This window comes from Adiantum capillus-veneris, chromosome 7 (assembly GCF_014529385.1).
Source record: "Adiantum capillus-veneris isolate H3 chromosome 7, ASM1452938v2, whole genome shotgun sequence".
NCBI lineage: Eukaryota > Viridiplantae > Streptophyta > Polypodiopsida > Polypodiales > Pteridaceae > Adiantum > Adiantum capillus-veneris.
The window spans coordinates 165,120,261-165,146,309 of NC_140937.1; the positions used below are offsets into that span (position 1 = coordinate 165,120,261).

General features: G+C 45.2%; 1 protein-coding gene across 4 annotated transcripts in view; it reads left to right on the forward strand.

Moving 5' to 3' along the window:
• Positions 1-25,272, forward strand: part of LOC147454986 (uncharacterized) — a 58,440-nt gene extending 33,168 nt beyond the window's left edge. For 3 of the 4 annotated variants that reach the window (XM_086516835.1, XM_086516837.1, XM_086516836.1), the window contains exons 6-11: positions 11,161-11,614; positions 12,355-13,024; positions 13,131-13,206; positions 13,280-13,588; positions 24,427-24,537; positions 24,682-25,272. In XM_086516835.1, the coding sequence (XP_086372961.1) occupies positions 11,161-11,614; positions 12,355-13,024; positions 13,131-13,206; positions 13,280-13,379 (1,300 nt within the window). In that variant the 3' untranslated portion in view covers positions 13,380-13,588; positions 24,427-24,537; positions 24,682-25,272. The remainder of the gene's footprint in view (positions 1-11,160; positions 11,615-12,354; positions 13,025-13,130; positions 13,207-13,279; positions 13,589-24,426; positions 24,538-24,681) is intronic. The other variant, XM_086516838.1, reaches the window with a different exon arrangement.
• The last annotated feature ends 777 nt before the right edge of the window (positions 25,273-26,049 follow it).

Below are 26,049 nucleotides of genomic sequence, written 5' to 3' on the forward strand. Positions count from 1 at the left end.
ATCGGATTTCCCGTAGAAGAGAAATCGGCCGTGCTCTGATACCACTGTAACAAACTTGGACACTCCAAGTCAAGAATCAACCGCGACAGCACCAAATAACCACTTCAAAACAATTCACAGATCACAATAGATTTGCACTGGCCCGGCGGAGTTCCGTGCCTAGAGATATTGGCCCCAAAGACTGGCGCCCCTTTCGGTATTTCTTTTTGTATTAATCAATCATCAAAGTACAAGAGAGCGGTTAGGGTTTCACTCTCAGACTCTGCGTCCAGATCCTCTGAGAAGTGAGGCCCTCACCACTAATTTAAAGGTTACAAGGGATGCCCAAAAGCAGAGCCCCAAAAGCTTTTAAAATCAAAAGCATCAGTTCTCTCTCTCTCTTAGAGAGTCTTTTCTCTTTTTTTTTTATAAAAAAAAAGCAAAAGCAAAATTCGCGTCGCTCATCATTTTCCAAAAAAAAAAAAATAAAAAAAAATAATTTTTTTTTTAATAATCCGCCTCCGCGATTTCCGGAATTTAGGGTTTTTGGCAAAAATTAGGGTTTGCAGGAATTTTAGGGTTTCTGGCAGAAATTAGGGTTTCTGCTGTCCGCCACGTCATCACTTTGTGACACCAGGTCCAAATGCAGCTGACCAAAATGTCTCATACTCGCCCGCGCAAAAGCTGACCACAACGTCTAATGCAGCGCTCACACAAATGATGCTCCTGTACCATAAGAAGGCCAATCTCTCCTCCGACAAGGCATCGTTGAAGCTCTTGACGCAGTCGGCCCATCTGGCACTGAAACTGGGGCCCACCTAATCCCTGCATGTTCCATGAGACGATCCTCATGGGGAGCAAGAGAGAACTGATGCTGCAGCAGCATCTAACCGTGCTATCTTCGAGGCAGGCTTGGATGGGGAGTAATCTGCAGCCGAGCGTCCAGAGATAGGTATGACTGCAAAGAGTGTCTAGCTCAAGCCCAAAAATAACGAACTGTGCGCAAGGCAACCTCCTATGTCCAAGAGTCCTCATGTATGTGTACATAGCATGGCGGGCTTTGCGTGTCAGCAAAGAAGTGAACCACAATGTGTCTACATCTTGCTGAGTCTGGAGGTGTCACTGAAAACTTGGCCAACGGCCACAGAGTCTGAACCAAGTCTGTAACCCCTAGGTCTCCCATGTGATGAGAGAACTCGAGTGCCTGTGCCTGGAGCCACTCCAACAATGAGTCTAAAGTCCACTCAGGCTGGTCCCTGCCGCATAGGAGAAAAGAGAAGCCAACCGACGAGTCCAGGGCCTCTATCCCTCGAGGAACTGCTGCAAAGGGGGACGTGGGCACCAGAAGGGGGGTTTGCAAGAAAGGCTATCCGTCTCTCGCCAAGCGACTCGTGGCAAAAGTGCTGCCAAGAGATCTTCTAGCAGCAGAGGATGGTCTTGCCCCTTGGGACGGATGCAGGGAAGCGGCGGGAGGAGATGTGGAAGTAGGGAGGCTCATGGGAGAAAGAGGAGGGGGGGGGGCGGGGAGTGGCAGAGGGAGGAGGGCGAGGTGGGGGGGGGGGGGGGGGGGGTGGAGAGGGGGGCGGAGGGGAACTCGGGGGAGGAGGGGTTGTCTTAGGTGAGGTTGAGGTGGAGGGTGGAGTAGACCTCGTCTTGTTGAAGAGGGTCGAAAGGGTCCCTGTGGGAACCCACTGCTGCTGGACTGGAGCATGGGGACCACTCTAAGTGCCAGGTTGGAGTGGTGGCCCCTGTCGACGTCGACCACGAACCTGCTGCTAATCCTTCTTCGCTTGAGCCCCAGGCTCGGAGGGTGGCTCTGCCTATGTACCCTGTGACTCTGTCTGCTACTGCTGGCAGCCCTTGAAGGCTGGGGCTGAGCCTGTGGTGTAGGTCGGGATCTCCTCCGTGGACAGTGTAACAGACTTGGACACTCCAAGTCAAGAATCAGCCGCGACAGCACCAAATAACAAAGACTGGCGCCCCTTTCGGTATTTCTTTTTATATTAATCAATCATCAAAGTACAAGAGAGCGGTTAGGGTTTCACTCTCAGACTCTGCGTCAGATGCCCTGAGAAGTGAGGCCCTCACCACTAATTTAAAGGTTACAAGGGATGCCCAAAAGCAGAGCCCCAAAAGCTTCAAATCAAAAGCAATTGCTCTCTCTCTCTCTCTCTCTCTCTCTCTCTCTCTCTCTCTCTCTCTCTCACACAGAGTCAAAACATGAAAGCAAAAGCATTCTCTCTCTCTTTCTCATTTAAGTAGAGAAAAAGCGAAATTTGCGTCGCTCATCATTTTCCAAAAATTTTTTTATATAAAAATTTCAGTCTCCGCGATTTCCAGAAATTAGGGTTTCTGGCAGAAATTAGGGTTTGCAGGAATTTTAGGGTTTCTGTTGTCCGCCACATCATCACTTTGTGACATACCCCCCTCTTGAAAGCATTGTAATCGACCTCGATTACGCATGCAAAACCGACAAAAGCCATAAACCGTCTTAGCAGACACTGACTGTTAGTACCTACGTACTAGGAACACACATCTAGCACATGTACAAAATCAACAGTCACATCACACGATATCACAGGACATCACCAGACATCACAAGACATCACATGACATTCAACATTCATTCGGATCTTAGACCATGATTTATCGGCAATGTAGCTAGCAATCACATCTAGGTCCAATCGGGACCTCATCGATGTCCGATTGACTAACCCCTATTGCAACCATGTCTATTCGAGATCAATCAGACCAAAATGCTGCAGTCATTTCGGCTATCAGTTCGTGCACTCACAAGAAGTCAAGAACAAATCAGTATCATAATCAGGAATTCCATTTCATAAAGTCATCCAGCAGAATACTGTCAGCTCTCAGTATCCCTGAAGCTCAAAGAGACATCAGTGACTTTAGTATCAAAATCGAGGCATCTGTTGACAAAGGAGTGGAGTGACTCCCCTCTTGTGCATCCCACTGCACCAGATCTCCGGCCAAGTTGAATTCTGGGTTCCGTTTGGAGTAGACTATGCTAAACCAAAACATCGAGGTAAAGTTTCACAATCCGAGGAGTATCTGCTAGGTCCTCCTCCTCCATCCACTTCGCATCAAATGCAGGAAAGTTCTTGAACTTAACCAAGAACCGCCTTCGGACTTTACCTTTCTTCGTATCATTATGTGCCAAAATCTGTTCAGGAACAAGGATCTCCTCGTTTTCTTCCACTTTGGGTTGCTCATCAGGCTCCCCATCATCAGGCACATCACCCTTAACAGGTTTCAAGAGACTCACATGCAATGCATTGTGAATCCTCCAAGTATCTGGCGGTTTCAATCGGAAGGAGACATCATTTATCTTGTCAGTGATCTGGAAAGGTCCGTAGTATCACATACTAAGCTTTGGAAAAAGCCTCTCCTTTCCCTTTTTCTTTCGTAGGCGTGCCTTCTCAAAAGTAAGAGCACCCAATCATCCTCCTTCAGTTTCCAGTCGCGACGATGGCGATCCGCTGCCTTTTTCTGTCGTTCTGGAGACTCCTGCAAAGTCTCGCGAACCTTGGCAAAAGCCGTATCCAAATCTCGCGAATATTCATCCGCTTCAAATTTCTAATCTTTCGTGCTCAGGAAGGATGGAACCTTCGCAGCAGTTTCAACAATCTCACATGGCGTCTTCCCCGTCGAAGAGTGTATCGTGTTATTGTAGGCAAATTCCACCAAAGGTAAGTTCTTTTCCCATTGAGTCTTCTGATGCGAGATACAAGACTTCAATAAATCTAAAATCACTGAATTGGCAATCTCAGATTGCCCGTCAGTCTGCAAGTGGAACGATGACGAGAACTGCAACCGCATGCCAATGTTCTCCCAAATTGCCTTCCAAAACAAACTCATAAATCTGGGGTCTCTGTCGGAGACAATCGTCTCAGGCGTGCCATGTAATCGGAAAATCATCGTGATCATTCTGTATTCTCGGGAGATAAAAAAAAATGAAATCCATTTCAATATTTTCCCAGGGGCGGGTGGGTATGGGTAAAGGCTGTAACAATCCCTCTGCCTTATGCCTGTCAAACTTGACCTTCTGGCATACCAAGCAACTGCGCACAAACTCTTCCACATCCTTCTTCAGTCTTCGCCAAAAGAAATCTCTCTCTACCCCTTTCATGGTGGTAGCAATGTCGCGGTGACCCGTAAAAGGTGGACAGTGGCAATCAGTCATAACCTTTTCCCTCAACGGCTGTGTAACGCACAACATAGTCTTTTTCATCAAGTAGCCTTCCCGAAGGGAGTATCCAGCTACTGTCTCCCCATCCCGTATCCGTGTGAAAATATCTGCATCTGTGGCACACTGATCGACCATATCCTCGAAGCTCCTATGATGTATCGCGGAAATAGCCAGAACCAACGGTTTTCGAGACAAAGCATTTGCCACCACATTCTTCTGTCCTTGCACATGGACAATCTGGAAGTGGAACTGTGACAAGATGTTCACCCACCGCATCTGCTTTTCCGAAAGCTGATTCTGTGACAAGAAGTAGCGCAAACTCTGATGGTCTGTAAAGACAGTAAAATCTGCTCCGAGTAGGTAATGCTGCCACTGAGTAAGAGCGTGGATAACCGCCAAAACCTCTTTCCCATAGATCTGTGCTGTCATCTCCGGCCTAGAGAACAAACGGCTCTCGTAAGCTATGACATGGCCTTCTTGCATCAAGACTGCACCCAGACTACGACCACAAGCATCACAAAATACTTCAAATGACTTCTGCAAGTCCGGCAAAGTCAAATCTGGTCCTGTAGTGAATTTCTCTTTCAATGTCTGAAAGGCAGTCACCTCTGTGGGTCCCCACGAAAAAGGTACTCCTTTCTGTGTCAAGGTATGCAAAGGGGAAGCAACCTCTGCAAACTTTCGTATGAACCGCCTGTAGTACGAACACAGTCCCAAGAAGCTTCTAACTTCATGGACATTCCTCAAATCGGGCCAATCACGGATAGCCTCTATCTTGGCCGGGTTCATTTGCACTCCTGCTGTTGACACAATGTGTCCCAAAAAATGTATCTCTGGTAGGAAAAATTCACTTTTCGTAGCATTAATCAGTAATGTGTGATCTCGTAATGCCTGAAAGACTTGAAGCAGATGATCTCTGTGTTCTGCCTCATTCTTGGAGAAAACAATGATGTCGTCAAAGAAGTGCCAACAAATAGCCTATACTCTCGAAAAGTCCTATCCATCATCCGGTTAAATGTCGCAGGAGCATTGGTTAAGCCAAAAGGCATCACCAAAAACTCAAATAACCCAAAAGTCGTCCGAAAAGCTGTCTTGTAGACATTCTCTGCGCTAACCTGATTCTGATGAAATCCACTCCTCAAGTCAATCCTTCTAAAGCACAGGATCCGTCGCAGGAGCATTGGTTAAGCCAAAAGGCATCACCAAAAACTCAAATAACCCAAAAGTCGTCCGAAAAGCTGTCTTGTAGACATCTCCTGGCGCTATCCTGATCTGATGATATCCACTCTTCAAGTCAATCCTTCTAAAGCACGAGGATCCCTGTAGCCTGTCGGGAGTATATCATTGATCCTAGAAATCGGAAATCTGTTCTTGATGGTGATTTCGTTGAGAGTGCTATAATCGATGCACATTCTCCAAGATCTGTCTTTCTTCAAAACCAACAACACTGGAGAGCAATACGGTGAAGTACTAGGCTGGACAAGACCCTTTTCCAAGAGGTCTTTCACTGAGTTCATAATCTTTTCATTCTGTACTCGGCTCACACGATAAGGTGGCCGATTCGGTGGCGTGCTTCCAGATATCAGATCAATGGTATGATCTTCAGGCCCTCTCAAAAGGAATCGGCATGAGCGTGGAGAAAAAAATCTTGGCGTTCTTTTCTTCAGGTCAAAACATATTCAACTTTTATCCATCGTTCAGTTCTCCCAAAAGAATGAGTAAGAAAACTGATGTTCATCAAGTACAATCTCTAAGCCCTTCATTTATCAAAGTCGCTTTCTCGGCCCGGTAGTCAACCACGGCGTAGTTCTTGTGGTACCAAGGGATCCCGAGTAGAACGTCACTCGTGTGCCCTGAACACCGCTGTCATTGCAAACGAAGTTTGCCATTGCTCGGTGTAATGGCAACATCCCATCCGGGTGCCAGTCGAACTACCTCCTCTGTGGCGTCGTCTGTCGGGCGTCGTTAGTTCAAATCGAGCCGCCAATTCCATGTGAAAAGAAGTTGGCCTTGGCTCCTTCAAAAGAGCTTCCTGATCCTTCACTTTGCCCCAAAAAAAAGCGGCAAAATTTGTACTTTCATTCATTTGATTCGGTGCAAGTCCCACGCCATGTGTGATGAAGCGAGCTCTCTCCTCAGGAGTAAGCTTGGGTTGTGCATCCTTTTTCTCTGGCTTGCTCTTTTTCTTTCTACTTTCATTCCCAGAAGTCTGTTCGGCTCGTTGTGTCATGGCCTTATCTGTGGGGTAGGTCAAACTGCCAGAGTGAATGGCAAAGCCCCGCTTCGCATGACTCATCAACTCCTGAATAGAAGCTGACTTCGGTTCCAAGCAGTGATTTCGGATTTCTGTAGGTAGACCCAAGGTAAACCGCTCAATCTGTTCTCTGAACGAGATCTTCTTGAATGAAGAGGCGGGTAGAAAAGAGCTCCAGAATCTTTCACAATAAGAATTCACTGTATCGCTCTTGGTCATCCGTAGATGGTTCCAAGTAGCTCGTATATCTCGCTCAAACTCTTGAGTCAACGAAGAAGAAATAAAAAGCCTCTTGAATTTCAGCCATGTAACTGGCACAGTCTTGCTTAATAGAAGCGTGGACCACCAAGTACGAGCATTCCCCTTAAAGTAAGAGGCAGCTCTCCGAATCTTGGAGTGCTCTGAATAGCGTCCTCCCGCGAAAGCGATGTGAAACTGCTGTATAAAAAACAAAGCCTTCGAAGCATTTGAGTATCCTGAAAAGTATCAAACTTATTCGAGTGGCCACCTTCCTTAAACTCTCGGACTTTCTTGCTTTTATCTTCGAGAAAGTCATACTAGTTGGCTTTGTAAAAATTCTTCTTGTTCGCATAAAACTTTCCGTCATCGGAATCTGAGCTGTCTATAGACGAGTCCTTAGTAGAACTGTCAGTCTCTGGGCGAGATTTAGCCTTCTTTGCTTTTTCTCTTGCCCTTTCCAAAGCGTTGCTTCTTGCTTCGCTTTTTACCTTTTCTGTCTTCTTCGCTCGAATCCGAGGAGCTAGAAGAACTGTCAGAAGAAGAAGAAGAAGAACTGGGTAGGTCTTCAAACTTGACGTGCTTCTTCAATTTCTTTGCCTTGTCAAATGTCGACCGACGACCCAAATATCCCGGGAAGTCAGTGCCTTTCTTCTGCTTTTTGCCGTGCTTTTTGGCTTTCTTTTGCGCGTCAAAAAGCTGAGCAATCCGTGCATCAACCACGTTCTCCAGTTCCTTCTTCGTATATTTCTTGGAGGCAGAAGGTTTCTTGAGAGCGGGTTTCGAGAGTGGTGTTGTGGTTCTCTGCCACTCCATCTGTACCTCTTTCAAAGAGGTCTGGTTCATATATTTTGCTCTCTCTCGCCGCTCCGCCTAAGTAGGCCAAGGCGGGCCATACTCTCTGCCTGAATCTTCGTTGTGATCCCAGCCCGCATCTCCAGATGTAGGAGGAGTCGACTGATCATTGCCTGAAGCCATAGGTGCCGCGGAAAAAAATATTCGGGGATCAGATTTCCTGTAAAAGAGAAATCGGCCGTGCTCTGATACCACTGTAACAGACTTGGACACTCCAAGTCAAGAATCAACCGCGACAGCACCAAATAACCACTTCCAAACAATTCACAGATCACAATAGATTTGCACTGGCCCGGCGGAGTTCCGTGCCTAGAGATATTGGCCCCAAAGACTGGCGCCCCTTTCGGTATTTCTTTTTATATTAATCAATCATCAAAGTACAAGAGAGCGGTTAGGGTTTCACTCTCAGACTTTGCGTCCAGATGCCCTGAGAAGTGAGGCCCTCACCACTAATTTAAAGGTTACAAGGGATGCCCAAAAGCAGAGCCCCAAAAGCTTCAAATCAAAAGCAATTGCTTTCTCTCTCTCACAGAGAGTCAAAACATGAAAGCAAAAGCATTCTCTCTCTCTTTCTCATTTAAGTAGAGAAAAAGCGAAATTTGCGCCGCTCATCATTTTCCAATTTTTTTTTTTAATAAAAATTTCAGCCTCCGCGATTTCCGGAAATTAGGGTTTCTGGCAGAAATTAGGATTTGCAGGAATTTTAGGGTTTCTGGCAGAAATTAGGGTTTCTGTTGTCCGCCACGTCATCACTTTGTGACAGACAGGCCTTCACAAGATGGCCGATCTGACGACAAATAAAACACTGATTCGGGAGGTTTGGATACTCCATGCTCTGACGAAACCAACCTCCACTCACCCGAGGTAGTAGGATGACCTTCGGGAGAGTGTGGGTATCCCGAACCAGAACACGTAGTGTGGGGATGCCGGCCACCTTGGCAGTAATAGAGGCTGCCGTGCGAGGTGTCTCCAAGACAGTCCCAAATCGCTGAGCCTATCTTGGATAGGAGCAGAAGGTATTATGTCAGGTGCAGCGGAAGTGAATGTTGAACTTTGCTCAAGATGAGTGCTCCGAACTGTGCTCAAGGTTCCTTTTACTTATAGAAGGGAGAGCCTTCCGTCCCTTTAGTGAGAGTGTGCAATGGACACAAACGAAGTGAATAGACACTGTGAATGAAGGTGCTGAGACTGAGAGATAGAGAGAGAAGAATACGACACCAGAATGTTGTTAAACCCTCCTCCGAAGGCCCCACTCTCTATCGATTGCACCCACTCTCTATCGATTGCACAAATCTCTACAATGCTTTGGACTTGCCGACGATGTCGACAACGATGAGGACGACGACGATGAGACGGGCTGAAATCTAAAAATGCTAAGGGCTGAAATCTGCAAATCTTTATTTGCTGAATTCTGACTCTATGTCGGTGACGATGTCGATGGCGACGTGCTGAAAACGCAGATGCTGAAATCTGCGTTTTCCGGCTGAACCTGTAAACCTTGATGAATCTCACCGTGTGGCGAGGATCTGCTGCGGGAAGGTGAGATCTGCGAGGTTTGGGGGTTCTACTGCGGTAATTGACTGCTGAAAACTGAAAACGCTGGTCTACTTATTGATCTTGTCGCGATGGAACTGCAAAATGCTAAGGGTTGAACTGCAATCCAAAAACGCTAGGCTGAATTCTGCTTCCTGCGGTGGAAATCATCTAACGTTGGGAATCTGTTGTCTACTGGGGTCGCCAGGGCTGATCTGCTGTACAAAATGCCAGGGCTGATCTGTCTTGCAAAAACGCTAGCTTCTCAATTGGGCTGAAAACGCTAGGTCAATTGCGGGGGTTGGTCTTGCTGAGAAGTTGCCTGTTGAGCAAGTGCTCCTGCTGCCTCTTCTGCTAGAAAGTGCTAGCGCTAGGTTTCTATATATAAAAACTTAGCAAAATTGCCCTACCTAGTTCCCAACAAGTCACTTAAAAATAATAAGTGAAAATTGGCTAAAATAGGGAAAATAGGTCTATGCACTGTAAAAATGCTCCTGATGGGTCTCGATGGTCATGCTGTGTGCAACCAGAGGATATGCATCTAATCTAAGTGTCTCGACATGCAGGGTCTGCGAACAGACTCACAAAATTGCTAGATCACTTCCTATTCTAGACTGACTTGACTGAACTGAACCCTGGTCATGCTGTAGCTTGTCCACGGACACATAGGATTGGATGTGTCACGTGACATACTACCTCCGTAGGCTGGGGAAGGAGACTAGCCTGCCTCCTCGACAAGAACGTCGATTGCCGGGTCGAAACCATGGCACCACTGTCGAAAGTATGCTCGAATTGCTTGGATGGCCAGGGGGCTAACATCGAGGATCTTGCCCATCTCTGTGAGAAGGCGGGCCTGGAGGAGATCACGCACCTCCCCTCTGCTGGGTCTGGTGCCAAGAATCTTGCAGATAACGAAGGTGGCCTGAAGGTGCGCCACCTCTGCCTCTAAGCTTGCTTGCTCTGTCGGCGAGAGAGCAAGTCGGATGGTGGGTTCTGCTGGGTCGGGCGAGGGGGCTGCAGTGAAGGCCCCGTGTGGTGGAGCAGAATCCTCCATCTGCGTCTGTTGCTGCAAGGGCGAACGAAGGGGAGTCGAAGAGGTCGAAGCGAACGAAGTGAGTCGGTACTGTTGTGAACCATCTCCGACAGAGACACGAGGTGGGGGTGGGGGAATGTAGGCAGGCTGCGGGCAGCGCAAGGAGGGGGGAATGGGAAGCGGGCGGTGAATTCAGGCAGCGTGCGCAAGGGCTGACAGCTTAGGGCAGCGGGAGGGGCTGAGGCGGGGGGGGCTGAGGCGATGGCGAGGCAGCAGTAGCAGCGTGCGAGCTGTTTTATACTGTCCATTCCCCAGGATGCTTTTTCAGGGCCTCACTCTGGCTTGTGAAGCTGTGAGAGCTTGGCAGAGTTGAGGACCCTCGGACATTGTTTTTTTTTGAAGCATAGTAAGGAAATACCGAAAGGGGCGCCAGTCTTTGGGGCCAGTCTCTTTGGGCGTGGAACTTCGCCGTGCCGTGTCATCTCTCTCAGTTTTGTTCAAGTTTGTTAATTTGTTTTCAATTTCTCTCACGTGTACTCCATCAGATTCTTGGCTTGGGGTGCTGAAGTCTACTACAGTGCTATCAAATCTCAGTCAATTTTTCCTTCTATGGAGAATCCGATCCTTTTTCTAAAGGCGGCCACATCTCTCCTCAAAGTAGGCCAATAAAAGAATGTCTCGACCGCTTTCATTGTCGCATCTATACCACAATGCCTTGCATATGGTGGGACATGGCTTCCTACCATAACCTTATGTCGCAATGGCCTAGTGACCCATAGTTTGCCATGCATCATCATAAAACCATCCTTGAGGAGGTAGTGCTCATGGCGTTGCCCATCTTGCAATTGTTCAAAGATTCTTGCAAAATCTTCATCAGTAGCATACTGTCCCTTCATGTCTCTCTCAAACTTCTGAAAATGAATAGATTTGACTTTGCCTTTGCATACTAGTCATGGAATGTAAAAACACGCAAAATATTAGGTCCTGAAGCTGCTGCATGAAGTGGTACATAGTTGCTTATGTGTGTGGCTCATCAACTCTTTGCTTTGTCTTGCCATGTAGGTTCTCAGGTAGTGTTGCAGTTATGAGCATGGTTGGCTATATTCTTGGTCTTGGTGACCGACACCTGGACAACATTATGATGGATTTTTGTACTGGAGATATTATGCACATTGACTACAATGTCTGCTTTGAGAAAGGTTTGCGGTTGAAAATTCCAGAGATCGTTCCCTTCCGGTTGACCCAAACTGTGCAGGCAGCACTTGGACTTACTGGAGTTGAGGGAATGTTTAGACAGACCTGTGAAACTGTCCTGGATACACTTCAACAGAACAAAGATGTTATTTTGATGCTTCTAGATGTTTTTGTTTGGGATCCCCTCACAGAGTGGACGAAGAATGATAGTGGGCAAGAAGATATCCAGATTTGGAAAGAAGATAAGAAGGGTAAAGAGGTGCTCTTTGATTCATCTTTGCCTGAGTCGCACTTACAAGAGGGGGGTCCAACGCTTATGCAAGTAATGTCCTTAATCCTGTCACTTTGTTCTGCTGGATCTTTGTCATACTTTCACATGTTTTCTGTATGACACTTGTAATGTAGTCCAAAGATTCAAGTATTTTTCACAGCCATGTATGCCGCATATAAGTGTAGAGAAATATTTTGGGCTTGGTCTTGACAGTATGCATCATGCATTCTATGATAAATTTTCTTCATAGCTGGATGGTTCATATTCTTTCATGTGATACAGCCCCATAGATTTTGAAACAGGTTCACAGACTAGATTCTGATACTGTACTTCTGAGTCTCATGAAGCAACCTTGCTAAAGAAAACTTCTCATTGAATTAGCTACTATATGCAAGGTATACTATGATTGATAGTGTTTTGGGTCACGGTTTGTGCTAAACGATTTGATTGAAATGAAATGTTATATTAACGTCTTCAGAAGGCCAGAATGACCTATGAGACCAGAAAGTTACAATGTGGTGGATCTGATACAAAGTCAGAGTAACAAAAATGACATCTATTTATATACAATCTTTTCCTTGTTTATCGATTTTCCTCACTTCTGGAATAAATATGAAAAGTTTCTAGCTTAAAAAAGGTTTTCCGATTATGCTGCTTTTATCTACCTTCTTGTTTCTAGGTACATTTTATGTCTGCTTTTTTCTATCTTTGACATGTCGTGCATAATATACTGATTGTATATGTCCATTTGAAACTAATGATGAGTGATGTACTCTATGGATTGTCTTCAGGAAGCTGCAAGTCAGGAGGCAAAATCACAAGAAGACTCAGTGTCTTTTAGAGCAGTCGAATTATCTCTTACCAGGGATGATGTTGAGAACCTTGCAGACGTGTGTGATAACCTTGGTGAGTTTATTGATGAGCACATCCTATCTCAAGCTGAGAAAGACTGTTGGATTTCACCACCAAGTAGCGACTTTGGATGTAGCTCAGATAAAGAAGCCGAAAATCCAACAGATTTTTACTGGCTACAATCAGCAGATTCATTAAGCGGATCTCGCAATTGGCAGAGGAATTGCAGATCTGACCTTCCACAACAAAAGGATGGAGAGGAAGGGATGCCAGAACTTTCAGCACTTGATATACAGGAAGAGAAGGCTGAAGCTTTAGATTTGCTCAGTCAAGGTAGTGCTAGAATCCTAGAAGCGATTAACACAAATTTGGATGAGACAAAAGTAAGGCTGAATTCTAGTAGAAGACAACAAGACTTGCAGACCCCCATGAGCCTGCTGACTGGGGCTCCTTTCCACAGCCCCAGTGACCCCTTCATTGGCGCATCAACTGATTTTTCTAATGGCTTGGAAACTGGTCAAACCTCGCGGGATGTGAGGCAGATGCAGCCTTCAGATGGTGATACTCAGACTACTTCGATACCTGAAGCTTCAATGAGAATATCACCCCGTATGTATTTTTATATGGTTTTGTACTGTAACAATCAATGTGTCGCTGGTAGTTCTAGTCCAAGGACTGCAGTGTGGCTGGAATATTAATGGAGTATTTGTTTCAGAAAAGAATCCATATGCCGTTTCAGTACTTGAAAGGATTCAGTGGAAGCTAAATGGCCTTGATTACGAAAGCAGGAGGTATACGACACGTTGAATTTAGATTGTGCCTTGTAAATGCAGCGATGTCTGCACTAACAATTATTGTTTGCAGGCACTCAACGGTATCTGAACAAGTGGACCACCTCCTTCGGCAAGCTATGAGCATTGACAATCTTTGCAACATGTATGAAGGTTGGACACCATGGATATAAGGGTTTTTTGAAACATCTGAAAATTGATCTATTGGGATGAAGAGGAGCTTAAGTCCCAGACAAGCAGGAGCTGCCAACATATTTACTTGCACAGAGCTCACCGTTGCACAATGCTCTCTAAAGAGATATGGAGCTTTCTGCTCTGACGGGATCCAGGGCAGCTTAAGTGGCTTCTTGGATTGCTAATAGACACAAGGCTTGGGAAGATGGTAATAAGACTGATGTCCTTTGCCACTGTGTCCTTTTTTGGCCAATTTTCTTCCCTGTTTACTACAACAGATTTAACATTTTACTGAATTATTATGCGATAAATTTTTCTTTTGATTTTCCACTTTCATGAGGCTTTTCATTTCCTAGACTCACCCTTCACTTGTGCATTTAACATTTTCGAGAGGATTTTTATATTTTCGAAATAGTGGAGATATAATTTTTTCCTTGCGACTGCGACTCAAAGGTGCCAAAAAGTGCCCCAAGAAAAATTGATGGGCTATTTCTTGTCGCAACCAGACACTTTTGAGGGGTTTTTTCTTGTCACAAACCAGACACTTGTGAGGAGATTGAGAATATTACGTCAGGGCTTTCAGGGCTTTAGGGCAGGAGTTTTTGTTTTTTGTTCCTAAATTTTGGGAAGCATGGGGAGGGTGGCGTTTTGAAGTACATCTTTATGGCTCCATTTTCAATTCCTAAGGATTCAGCTTTACCACTGGTTGATACATCATGGTGATTAATAAGCCAGAGTACAACTGTTTTCTTTAGGTCTATGAGCAATATGGAAGTTTTTATCATTCGCTCTTATTCTTTTGAGAATACGAGTCCACTTCCATGAACTGCACACACACATGAAAAAGACAGTACTTTCCTATGATATTTTGTTGTTATCAGGAAGTGCTACACCTTTGCAACTGATAAATATCAATCAACCTGAGAACACCATAATACAACAAGTTTGAGTTGTGTGTCATTACCTGATGAAGGGAAAAAATCGGAAGAGCTGGTTCAAAAGAGGCTTTGTAATACTGAAAGTTGCTGTAATTTTCTGGAACCTCTAACAAGCTATTATGTACCTAAAACGGCCCAAAAGAGCCTCGGAATGTTATTTTCACTTTAGGAATGGTGGCCGATAGGCCCAAGTGGTAATGGTGAGGCTGGGCTAAACCCAAAAGCCTCAGAAAAACCTACAAAGGCTTAGGAAATTTCATTTGGTTCTAACACGATATTTTGGGACCAAAATGAATTTAAACTAACCCAACACTATTGATTTTCTCTCTCTAGCAACACCCACAACAGAGGAACAGTGGTTATATATGGGTGAAGATTAGCATGGTCGATCATTTCATGGCGCCATCAAATGCCATACATAATGCTGGTCGACCCCTGCAAGAACAAAGGGGTTTTCTTCGGTTCTTGTGCTTGTAAAAAGATTCTGTAATCACTTTCGGCGAGGGATTGAATAGAAACATAGAGATAACTGCAATCTACACACTTGGCAACACTTTTAGCACTTCAAAAAAACTGTAAAGGACAAAAAGAGAGAATCCACGCGAGACACAGAGTGGCGGAGTTCCACCCCTAGACGGCAATGGCCCCAAAGGCTGGCACCCCTTTGGTTATTTCTTTATTATTATGTCGCAAAGGTACAAGGCTCTGGGGCTCTCCTTTGCTTCTCCTGGCGGTTTAGGAATTTAAAGGCCCTTGGCCCAAACTCAAAAGCTTTACATGAAAAGCACTGAAGTCTAAAAGCATCTGCTGTATTTGTGGTTTAGGCTCCTCGGTCGTCTCCTGAAGTTGTTGGGAGTTAGGATTATTAATCCTAACCCATTAATAATTTGGGCCACCCGGCAAGACTTCGTAAGTTGGGATTTCTTCTATTGCTTCTTCTTTACTAGGCTGTAGGCCCCTCGATCGGGATCTATTCCATAGGTTGTAACTTGGTGGTGTCACGTCATTGACTTGTCACATATCCTTCTCTTAAAGAAAAGTAATCGTTCTCGATTACACCTGCAAAACAGCCAAAGGACAGAAACTTTCTTCAGTAAACACTCATGTACTAGAGTCCACAAGATAGTACATTCACAAAACATACAGTTCTTAATCACACACTCGGTTCACATTGAAGACTGTGTTTCAATCATTCAATCTAGCCATCTCAAATGTCTAGAAGTCTTGATGCACCTAGATCCCTGTGTAGCATCTCATCTTTCCGGAACTTTTGATGCGCAGGGTTACCCATTGTGTGGGTTCTTGTTCGGGACACACATACCCTCCCAAAGGTGGTTTTACTACCTCGGGTGGGTGGTGGTTGGATCATAGTGGAGTATTCGGGCCTCCCACGACAATGCTTCATTTAGAGAGATGGGCTACCTTGCAAGGGCCTGTTCACGCAGGAGAGCTCGGCCAGTTCTACAGACATAGCCCCCTAGGATTGACCCTTCACTGATTTCCAATGTCACCTTAACTGGGGTCTCGGATGCCCACAAAGATCCAGCTTTAGCAGCGGCAGATGGCCACCAGGTTCAGGGCTGTTGCCGCTAGGGTCAGGTTGCTCGCCCGGGTGGTCGTCTTACCGCTCCTCGATAGAAGTGGGTTCCTACGGGAAATCGCTTTGGACCAAAAGTTTGACTCAGACCCCTCCCCTCCACTTCTTTTGTGCAGGAGTTCCCCCCCCCCACGCGGGCTCTTAGCACACTCTTGCTGCACATCGATCTTTGGGTAGCTCTTTTGTTGCGAGTAGGCTGGTTCAAGAGAGGCAGCCCTTCCTCCGTCCTCCACTCTTGGTTGAGATCTCAGCTTTTGGGGCTATCCCAGGGAGCCTTTACAGTTTCGACATCCGCCGACAGTGGGACCTCTCCAGCTAAATTTCTTGGCGACCCCCATGCTGACTTAGAGGCGGCTTGCTTTCGGGTCCATGTCCTATTTCTTGTGGCAGGTGGTACGCATGCCTTAGACTCTGCAGTGGGGTACTCTTGAGTCTTTTCCACTCTGTGGTAGAGACAAGCAGGATTGGACCTTGGATTCCGCACTTGGTTCGCTTCAGACTCAAGCCCTTGAGTTCTCTCATCACACAGGGGACCTCAAGATCACAGATGTGGTGCAGACTTTGTGGACGTTGGCCAAGTTTACAGTGACTTTGCCCGATGCCACAGGCTGCAGACACATACTTTTTTGCAGATGCGCAGCTCCCCCCTTGCTATATGAGGACTCTTGGGCAGAGGATGTGGCTTAGAGGTCTGCACGGGCAGCCTGGCATGGGTCGGACATGTGATGCAGACTCACTTATCTCAAGGACGTTTGGATGCGGATTACTCTCCATCCAAACCGGCCTCGAAGATTGCTCATTTGGCTGCTACAGCAACATCAGTCTTGTGTATTGACCCTATGAGGATTGTCTCATGGAATATCCAAGGCCTTGGAGGTCCTCAGTTTGTGCACCAACGGGGTCGTTTGAGACAGGATCTCCAGAGATGCCTTGTGGGTGAACCTATTGATATGCTTATGCTACAGGAGCATCATTTGTGTGAGAGCCGCATTCGGCGTTGTGGACACGTTTTGCGAGGTAGACAAGAGACATTTTGGTCAGCTGCTTTTGGGCCTGGACGCTTTTAGGGAGGTGTATGTATGACTATTGCAGACTCATTGCAACAGGCCATTGTGGGCAGAGGTATCATTGTGCCAGGCAGGGCTGAGTGGGTCACCATGCAGGTTCAAGTTAGCCTTGTGGGCTTCTTGAACATTTGTGCACCCAACCATGTGAGTGCACGGGCTGAGTTTTGGTCACATATTGTGGAATCCTTGCCTCATGCAGAGGAGTGGTGCATTGGGGTGACTTCAACATGCTGGAGGACCCCTCGGATAGGATTGGAGGCAGCCATGCTATTGTTCACAAGGCTGAGTTGGTTGCTTGGGAACGCCTATGTATGACATTGAGGATTTTGGATGTATGGCAGCATGCAGGCTTTATACGGCCCTGAGATAGCCTCTCTTTCTCTAGGTTTGACCAGGCTTGAATCTATCCAGGCTAGATCATTTCTTTGCGAGTGACCACCTTTGTGACATGGCCGGCTCAGTATGCATATTGGCAGGGACTACTTTTTCCGATCATGCGCCAATGATTCTTACTCTGTCAGATAGACAGAGGAGTGGCAGTGTTATGCTACGCGTCCCAGAGAGGATTTTGTTGGATACTGAGCTTAGGGAGCAAGTTGTGGCGCTATGGATTGAGACTTAGGGGGGCCCCACTTCTAGAGCGGCCACTGCCCTTGGGGAGCTTAGTGGATTCTTCCTCGAGGAGTCTGCAGCTCGCTTGGCTGTGACCAAGGAGGAGGAGAAGCTACTCCGACGGGGCATTGCCTCCCTATAGCGGCCACTCAGGTAGTCCTTGGATGGAGAAGCATATGCAACAGGCTCGGCAGGAATTGATTACCATTGAGGAGCGATGCCACGAGTTTTCCTTTCATCGCCAGGCTTTACAGTGGACTCGGGTGGACAACAGAGTTACTCGTGAGTTCTGAAGGAGTACGAGCGGAAGTGCGACGTGAGAGAGAGTGCGAGAAGAAGAGCACGACGATATGGTGAACTCGCTCTACTGTAATGTGTAGAGCATAGTGAGTTCTTATTAGGTTTTTACAAAAGAATATGTGTACATACCTGGCGGCCCGCCCACTTACCTGGGCGACCACATTGGGCTTTATACCCCAACAACCTCCCACTTAAAGTCCAATGTGGTACTTTAAATGTGAGAGAAGCTACTATACAAGCTAATATACAAGAGATGTAGAGAAGTGATGTACTACCCTACACCTAACTGCTTGCGAAAATGCGCAAAGCTCTCTGAGGGAAGTCCTTTTGTAAGTAGATCAGCAGGATTTTCTGTGGTGTGAACTTTGACAAGCTGAAGTTGCTTATCCTCGAGCATTTCCCTGATGAAATGATACTTCACATCCACATGCTTTGTCTTTGAGTGATAAAATGGATTGCGAGCCAATTGTATAGCACTTTGACTATCACAATATAACACAGGCATCTCTTCTTTGATTCCCAAATCTGTTACTAGTCGATTAAGCCAAATTGATTCTTTGCATGCCTCTGATGCTGCAACATATTCAGCCTCTGTAGTAGACTGAGTAACACAATCTTGTAATCTAGAACGCCATGATACTGCTCCACCAGCCAATGTAAAGACATACCTTGATGTAGACCTTCGGTTGTCTAAGTCACCTACATAATCTGAGTTTGTAAAACCCTTTACACTTAGCTCTTGACTCCCATAGCATATACGCATACTCTTTGTAGCTTTCAGGTATCTCAATATTCCTTTCACTGCCTCCCAATGTTTCTTGCCTGGGTTTGACATGTATCAGACTTACTACTCCCACTGCAAATGCAATGTCTGGGCGAGTAGCAATCATTGCATACATCAAACTACCCACTGCAGACGCATATGGAATCTTATCCATTTCAGCGTGTTCTTCCTCAGACACAGGACAATCTTGTTTGCTAAGTTTCACATATGGTGGCAATGGAACACTCAGTGCCTTTCCCTTCTCCATATTGAAACGTTGCAAGACCTTGTCAATATACTCTGTTTGAGATAACCAAATCAACTTCTTTGATCTGTCTCTCTCAATGCGCATACCAAGTATATGACTTGCCTCACCCATGTCTTTCATGTCAAACGATTTTGCCATCTTTGACTTCAAAGCTGAAATTTCTTCCAAGTGCTTGCCAACAATCAACATGTCATCCACATACAAAATAAGGATCAGCCAACTACCATCCTTAGCCTTCTTTGTTTATAGACAGTGATCAAACTCACTACGTTTGTAGCCTTGAGAAAGCATAAACTTGTGGAATTTATGGTACCATGCCCTCGGTGATTGTTTTAAGCCATAAAGACTCTTTAACAACTGGCATACCCAATCTTCCTTGCCTTTCTCAACAAACCCTTCTGGCTGCTGCATGTAAATTTCCACATCTAAATCACCATGCAAGAACGCTGTCTTGACATCCATTTGGTGCAACACCAAATCTAATATGGCAACCAATGCAAGAAAGCATCTCAATGTAGTCATCTTGACCACCGGAGAGAAGACTTCATCAAAGTCAATGCCTTGTTCTTGCTTAAAGCCCTTGGCAACAAGCCTTGCTTTGTACTTTGGCTGACTATCACGAGCGGTGATCTTATACCTGTAAACCCATTTACAAGGTAGAGCCTTTTTGCCCTGTGGTAATTTAACTAGCTTCCATGTCTTGTTTTTATGCAGAGTTGTCATCTCTGACTGCATGGCCAATTGCCAATTCCCGGAGTCCTTCATTTGCACTGCTTCCTTGTAACATGAAGGCTCATTGCAATCAGTCAACATGACATAGTTCATAGATGGAACAAACCTATCAGGAGGTCGCGTGACACGTCCAGATCTACGCACAATAGGTGGCTCAGGCTCAGCCACAACCTGTGGTTCCACTCTATCCTGTCCTTGCTCCTCTTGAGCCCTGACATTTTGTCTTGCACGTGCAGGTCCATCTTCTTGGAAGACAACTCTTCTAATCTCCTCAACCCTCTCTGGTTTAGAATGATATTTGGATTCATTAAAGTGAACATCATTGCTGCGGACAACCTTTCTGGATTCGGGATCCCAAAGTCTGTACCCCATCTCACCAGAATTACCATAGCCTAGAAAGACGCACTTTCTACTCTTTGGCTCAAGTTTGTTCCTAAATTCCTTTGGAACGTGAGTATATGCCTCACAGCCAAAGACTCTGAGATGCTTGTATGAGGGCATTTTGCCTGACCATACCATCTCTGGCACTGAATCCTTCTGCAAAACCTTGCTAGGAGATCTATTTACAAGATGAACAGCTGTTGATACAGCTTCAGCCCAAAACCCATTTGGCAGCTGTGCATTAGACAACATACTTCTGACCTTCTCTTGTATGGTCCTATTCATCCTCTCAGCAACACCATTTTGAGGAGGATTGTAAGGAGCAGTAAGTTCACGTTTTATACCTTTTGACTCACAAAAGTCCTGAAAGGCCTTTGAAACATACTCTCCACCATTGGTAGTGCGTAAGCATTTAAGCTTCTTGCCACTCTGATTCTCCACAAGTGTCACAAACGTTTTGAAAACACTAAACGCTTCATCCTTGTGCTTGAGAAAGTAAACCCATACTTTCCTCGAGTAATCATCTATAAATGTCATAAAGTAAGAAGCTCCCCCTAGAGATAGGTTAGGCATAGGTCCACACAAATCACTATGAACAAGTGAAAACTGTGTATCTCTTCTACTGCTTCTATGCTTATGTGGCTGCTGTGTTTGCTTACCATACAGACAATGTTCACAGAATTCAAAATCATTAAATGAAAAGCCAGGCAAATAACCAGAACGAGACAAGATTTCCATTCCCTTCTTGGATATATGTCCTAACTGGCTATGCCACAAAGAAACGTTCGGCTGCTCGGTTACATTGATTACATTTTTAGAGACATTTGATACATAAATCATGTAAAGTCCTCCAGACTTTACTCCATGTGCTACTGTCATAGAACCCTTGGATATCTTCCACATGTTCTGTCCAAAAGTGGTGACGTAGCCAGCATCATCAAGTAAACCTGTGCTGATCAAGCTCTTTGTAATTGCGGGAACATGTCTCACATTCTTTAGCGTGAAAGAAGAGCCATTCTGAAACTTCAATTGAACATCTCCAACACCTAAGATCTCACATGTCTTCCCATTGCCTAGCCGAACATGATCTTTAGTGGTCACATAAGAGGTAAACCACTCCTTGTTTGGAGACACATGAAGTGATGCCCCTGAGTCTATAATCCAGTCACTCAGTGCATTTCCATCAGATGCTGTAAGAAGAGCTGAGTCCATTGTATTCTTCAAGAAGTAGATGTCTCTTGACACTAGACTGTCATCCTCTGCAACAGTGTTTGTCACATTTATTTCTTGAATCTTCACTGAGGACTTGTTCTTCTCACCATGGTCTTCAGCTTTCTCTTTGCCTTTTTTTGCTTTCCATTCTTTGCAGTCTCTTTTCATGTGACCCTTCTTGCCACAATGGTAGCATTCTATGTCACTCTTGCCTTTAGCACTGCGGGACTTGCTACGAGACTGATTCCTCTTTCCACCTTTGTACTTTTCTTTGGTCCTTCCCCTGACAACTAAGGCTGTTCCTTTGCCTTTGTCCATTGTCTTTCTATTGGTTTCTTCAGTAAGCAGACTTCCTTCTACACCTGCTATGTTCAAACCATCTGGAGGTGCAGAATTACTCAAAGCTGTGCGAAAAGTGTCCCAACTTTTCGGCAATGTGATCAACAGGAACATAGCTCTAACAGGTTCATCAAACTTGACACCTTGAGTTGACAACTGACTATAGATTGTGTTGAATTCATTCAAATGATTGGACATAGGTGTCTCTTCTTTCATCTTCAAGTCAACCAGTTTCTTAAGCCAGTATACCTGTGAAGCTGCACTCTGCTTCTCATAAAGATCACTGAGCTTTAACCATGCTTGATAAACCGACATCTCGTCTGCTACATTGAAGTAAACGCTTTCTGCCAAAGTCAGCATAATGGTAGAAAGTGCCAATTCATCCATTTCGCTCCATTCATCTTCGTCCATATCTTCTGGTTTTATCCCCTTGAGCTTTATAGGTTTTATCTGCTTCTTTTGTACCAACACGTGCCAAATCTGCTTCTTCCACAATGGGAAATTGGTTCCATCCAGCTTCTTGATATTGTAAAGAGCAGTGTCCTGTGATCCAGCCATAGCTACGCTTCACAGTAGTTTACTTTCCTGGGAAAAATTCGGCAAAGTTTCCCCTGTAAACTGACCTCTGAACCAATATCAACCTGTCAAATGAACCAAAAAAGCTTCAGATTCTGCAGAAATTTTGGCAGAGTCTTCTTTGTAAAATGGCTCTGGTGTACTAAAAACAGACCAAAAAACAGCTCAAAAAACCATTGTCTCTCTAACACTGTAATCTGTGGGTAAACCTGTCCTGCACCCGTACTGTCTCTGACTGTCCTGTCACTGTCCTGTAAGCATAGACTGCGACAATGCCTCAACGGCAGTAAAGCAAAGATGCAATCCCAACTGTCTAACTCACAGTCAATACATCCTAGCTGCCTATCTAAGGGTGCTCGAGGGATCGCTCCAAGACCTGTATCACCGAAAGGATCTCAACATTCGAGAATCCCTCAGCTCAATAAAACCTCACTCGACCCTCAACAAAGGCTGCAGTAAATTTGACAATACATAGACTTCCCACAAAGTTATACATCCACAAATTTCCCACTATATGCTGTAACCGTTGCGGCGGTTGTTTGCTGCGTGACTCACAGCCAGCAAACCCTCAACAAACATACATCATCTCTGACAATACATCCCATGTGGAAGTACCTGCAATGTCAGGATGAAATCTGGAATATCAAGCAGCAAACACAAGCTACCTGATGAACTAGTGGATGTTGCTTACAGTCTGTGTGTAGATGTGCCCGTGTCGTATGTGACACGCCTCCAAGAACTGTGAGCCGTCCTTCGATGTGTAGACAACCACAAATCAACACTCTGGGAGTGTCGATATCCTCAGCACCTGCAGTCGTAGGCCGAAAACCCCAAATTTGTAGAGTCGGATCTGCACCCGCTGAGACCACGTAGTCGAAAAATGGCCTGCGCAGACCTTTGTCGAAGCCGAACGGTGGCCGAGATGACCTCAGAATGAAATTCTGAGAACACCGAGCCTCGCCCACAGGATTTGGGGCCGTGTCTTCACCTGTCGAATTTCACTCCAATCTGAGTTGGTGACTCTAGCCTCCCGCAGTGCTGCCCCGAGCCTCGATCTTAGCTCTGATACCAGTTGAAGGAGTACGAGCGGAAGTGCGACGTGAGATAGAGTATGCGAGAAGAAGAGCACGACGATATGGTGAACTCGCTCGACTGTAATGTGTAGAGCATAGTGAGTTCTTATTAGGTTTTTACAAAAGAATATGTGTACATACCTGGCGGCCCGCCCACTTACCTGGGCGACCACATTGGGCTTTATACCCCAACAAGTTCTTCGAGATTGTGGGTCCTCGTCATGCGCACACCAATGCTGGTCAGTAGAGGAGGCCCGATGGGTCAGTTGCTACAACGCCCGAGGATATGCGCGCTGTTGCTACTGACTTCTACTGTGAGCTACTTTCAGCCGAGCCACAGTCAGAGCGTCGAGATGCATGCAAAGAGCAAGCGTGGGCACAAATGCCTTGTTTAGTCATTGAGGAGATGCGCCAGAGGCTAAGGGAAAGATGGTGAGCTTGACCTTCAGGCTTTTGGATTGGTAGTGGCTTCTCCAAGAGCACAGGCCAATTCTAATATAATCTGATATGAAATTGATTTTTCAAACAAAGATGTGTACCCTTTCAATTGTATGTTTGTTTGAGTGTGCGAGGTAGAATGTCTGCAGCATTTTATGTCTGCTTACTGGTGAGATGATGGTGTGGTGAATCTAGTGCATCGAGACATCTGGATAAAGGTTGGTGACTTTAGAAGCGATCGCTAGATAGATCCAGTGCAGATCAGTGATGCATCTGAAGTCCAATCGAGGATCAAGTTATGAATGCGATTGATGATTGTTGTTCAAAATTCAGTGCATGTACTAGTGCATGCTTTGCTGGATTTCATGATGTCCGACAGTTAAATTGGATCACATCTCACAACAATGTCCTAAATAAATTGCATCACATATCTTAAAGATGTATTGAAGGGACTTTACCCCGAAGGTCCCCAAAGTTTAAAGTCAACTGCTCACTCTACACTGCCTCAGGTATGTTGAAAGTCATATTCTTGACATTGTGCACGCAGAACTCCAGCTAGAGCAGATTGCTATTGGAAGTTGGCCTTTTAGGTATCATTTTACTTGTTTGCATTGAATATTGTAACCATAGTTGCCTCACAAAATCTAATATAGGGTACGAAGGCATTTTGAAATATACAGTACGGAAAACACTGTTACTTCTCACCAAATGTGAAAATTTCCAGCGCTCATGCATCTGCTTTGCGTGTAGATCAAGTAAGGGGCTTGATAGCCCTAAAAGTGGAAGTCAAAAAAACAGATCCGACATGGTTTTAAAGCGAGCAGAAAATTTCATCATTTTCATGGCCATGGCCAGCCAATGGTATGAGGGTAGACATATGCTGTATGATTGCACAGTTTGAGTTGTTCTCATAAGACTGCTATCCTACATGGTACTAGGGCATGTATGACACTTATCAAATGTTCATATTTAATCTTTAACTTTACGTTCTCTTTCGTCTTACAGTGGGTGACATTTTGGCCGTAGTCCATGAAGAAGGTTTACATGTAGCAGGAGAACTTTCTGGAAATTGCTCACATCCTTTGGAGGAGGGAGTGTTGGTTGCCAACTCAGGTCAAAGAAGCAGGCATCCTCAATGGCGATGGAAATTAACAGTGCAACATGAGGTGTCAAGAAAAAGAAAGGTAAGAAGGTTTCAATTTTTTCATCTGCGAAGAAATTTGGGAATGGTGCAGTTTCGATGCTTGTCAACCCTTTGAAACATACTCCAGGCTTGGGAGTTGAATACGAGAAGAATTTGAGCTTCTGCCCCGGCTGCCATACCATCACTTTGAGGTCCGTTACGCTATACCATGTACAAAGATGACTATGCATCGGTGGATGCCTTTGCACCACTGTTTATCTGCTTCAGCATATTCAGAAAATATGGTTAGTAAAATCTGTATGCTTAAGATATCCAATGTGAAAATGTAGTGAAGTGCACCTTAAAACTTCCAGACAAAGAGGAAATCAAGGAAGGGTGCATGCATTTTTGTAGTCACTATGTAGTCTGACGTTACAAATTCAAAAATGGCAGCCTACACAAATTATATTCAAGGTGTTTTAGAGTATCAAACATATGACAATTCAACTAGCTCTAGCCAGCGCCCCCCCCCCCCCCTTCCCTTTAAAACCAAAAACCCTGTGTGTGCGTGTGAAGACATGGCTGTATTATTAAGTACCACAAACAACCCCATGGACTGCTCCAACAAAAGAAGCTTATCACCACTGGGGAAGTGCAAAAAGCAACAATTTTGACAGGTAGCCTATCTGTACTGTTCGGGACTACTGACAACAGAAGCCATGTTAGTAGAGAAGATTGAAGTTTATGAACCTTGAATACTCTTAAGATGACTGTGCAATCCACCTGCTTAAGGTGGTTTTTGAGAAGCTTGAGCAGGAGGTAGAAGTTGATAAGGTAAAGAGTTGTCTCGGAGGAGAGCACCACCCCAGCCCCGTAATGGAAATGAAGAAACTTCAAAACACAAGGGTAAGTAACGAGGAGACAATTATAATACATAGGCAAAGAAAAAGGCAACATATGTAAGGGGGAGCGAAGGAAATAGCTTTAATACATCTTCTTTGTCAAGGTCAAGTTTCAACATATGCATGTAGGAAAGAGCAAAGAAAGTTTTCAAGCAAGTAATTTTCTCTTGGGTGAAAGCATGTTCTGGTGGTACCACTTTTTGAACTTTTTGGTGGTATACCTTTTTTAAAACAGAGTGAGGACCGATAAAGTTTTGATAAACCATCTCAAAAACCCGACAGACTTTATAATTTTAGACTCTATTTGAAAAAGGTATCCATGCATACATAACATGCTAGATTATTTTG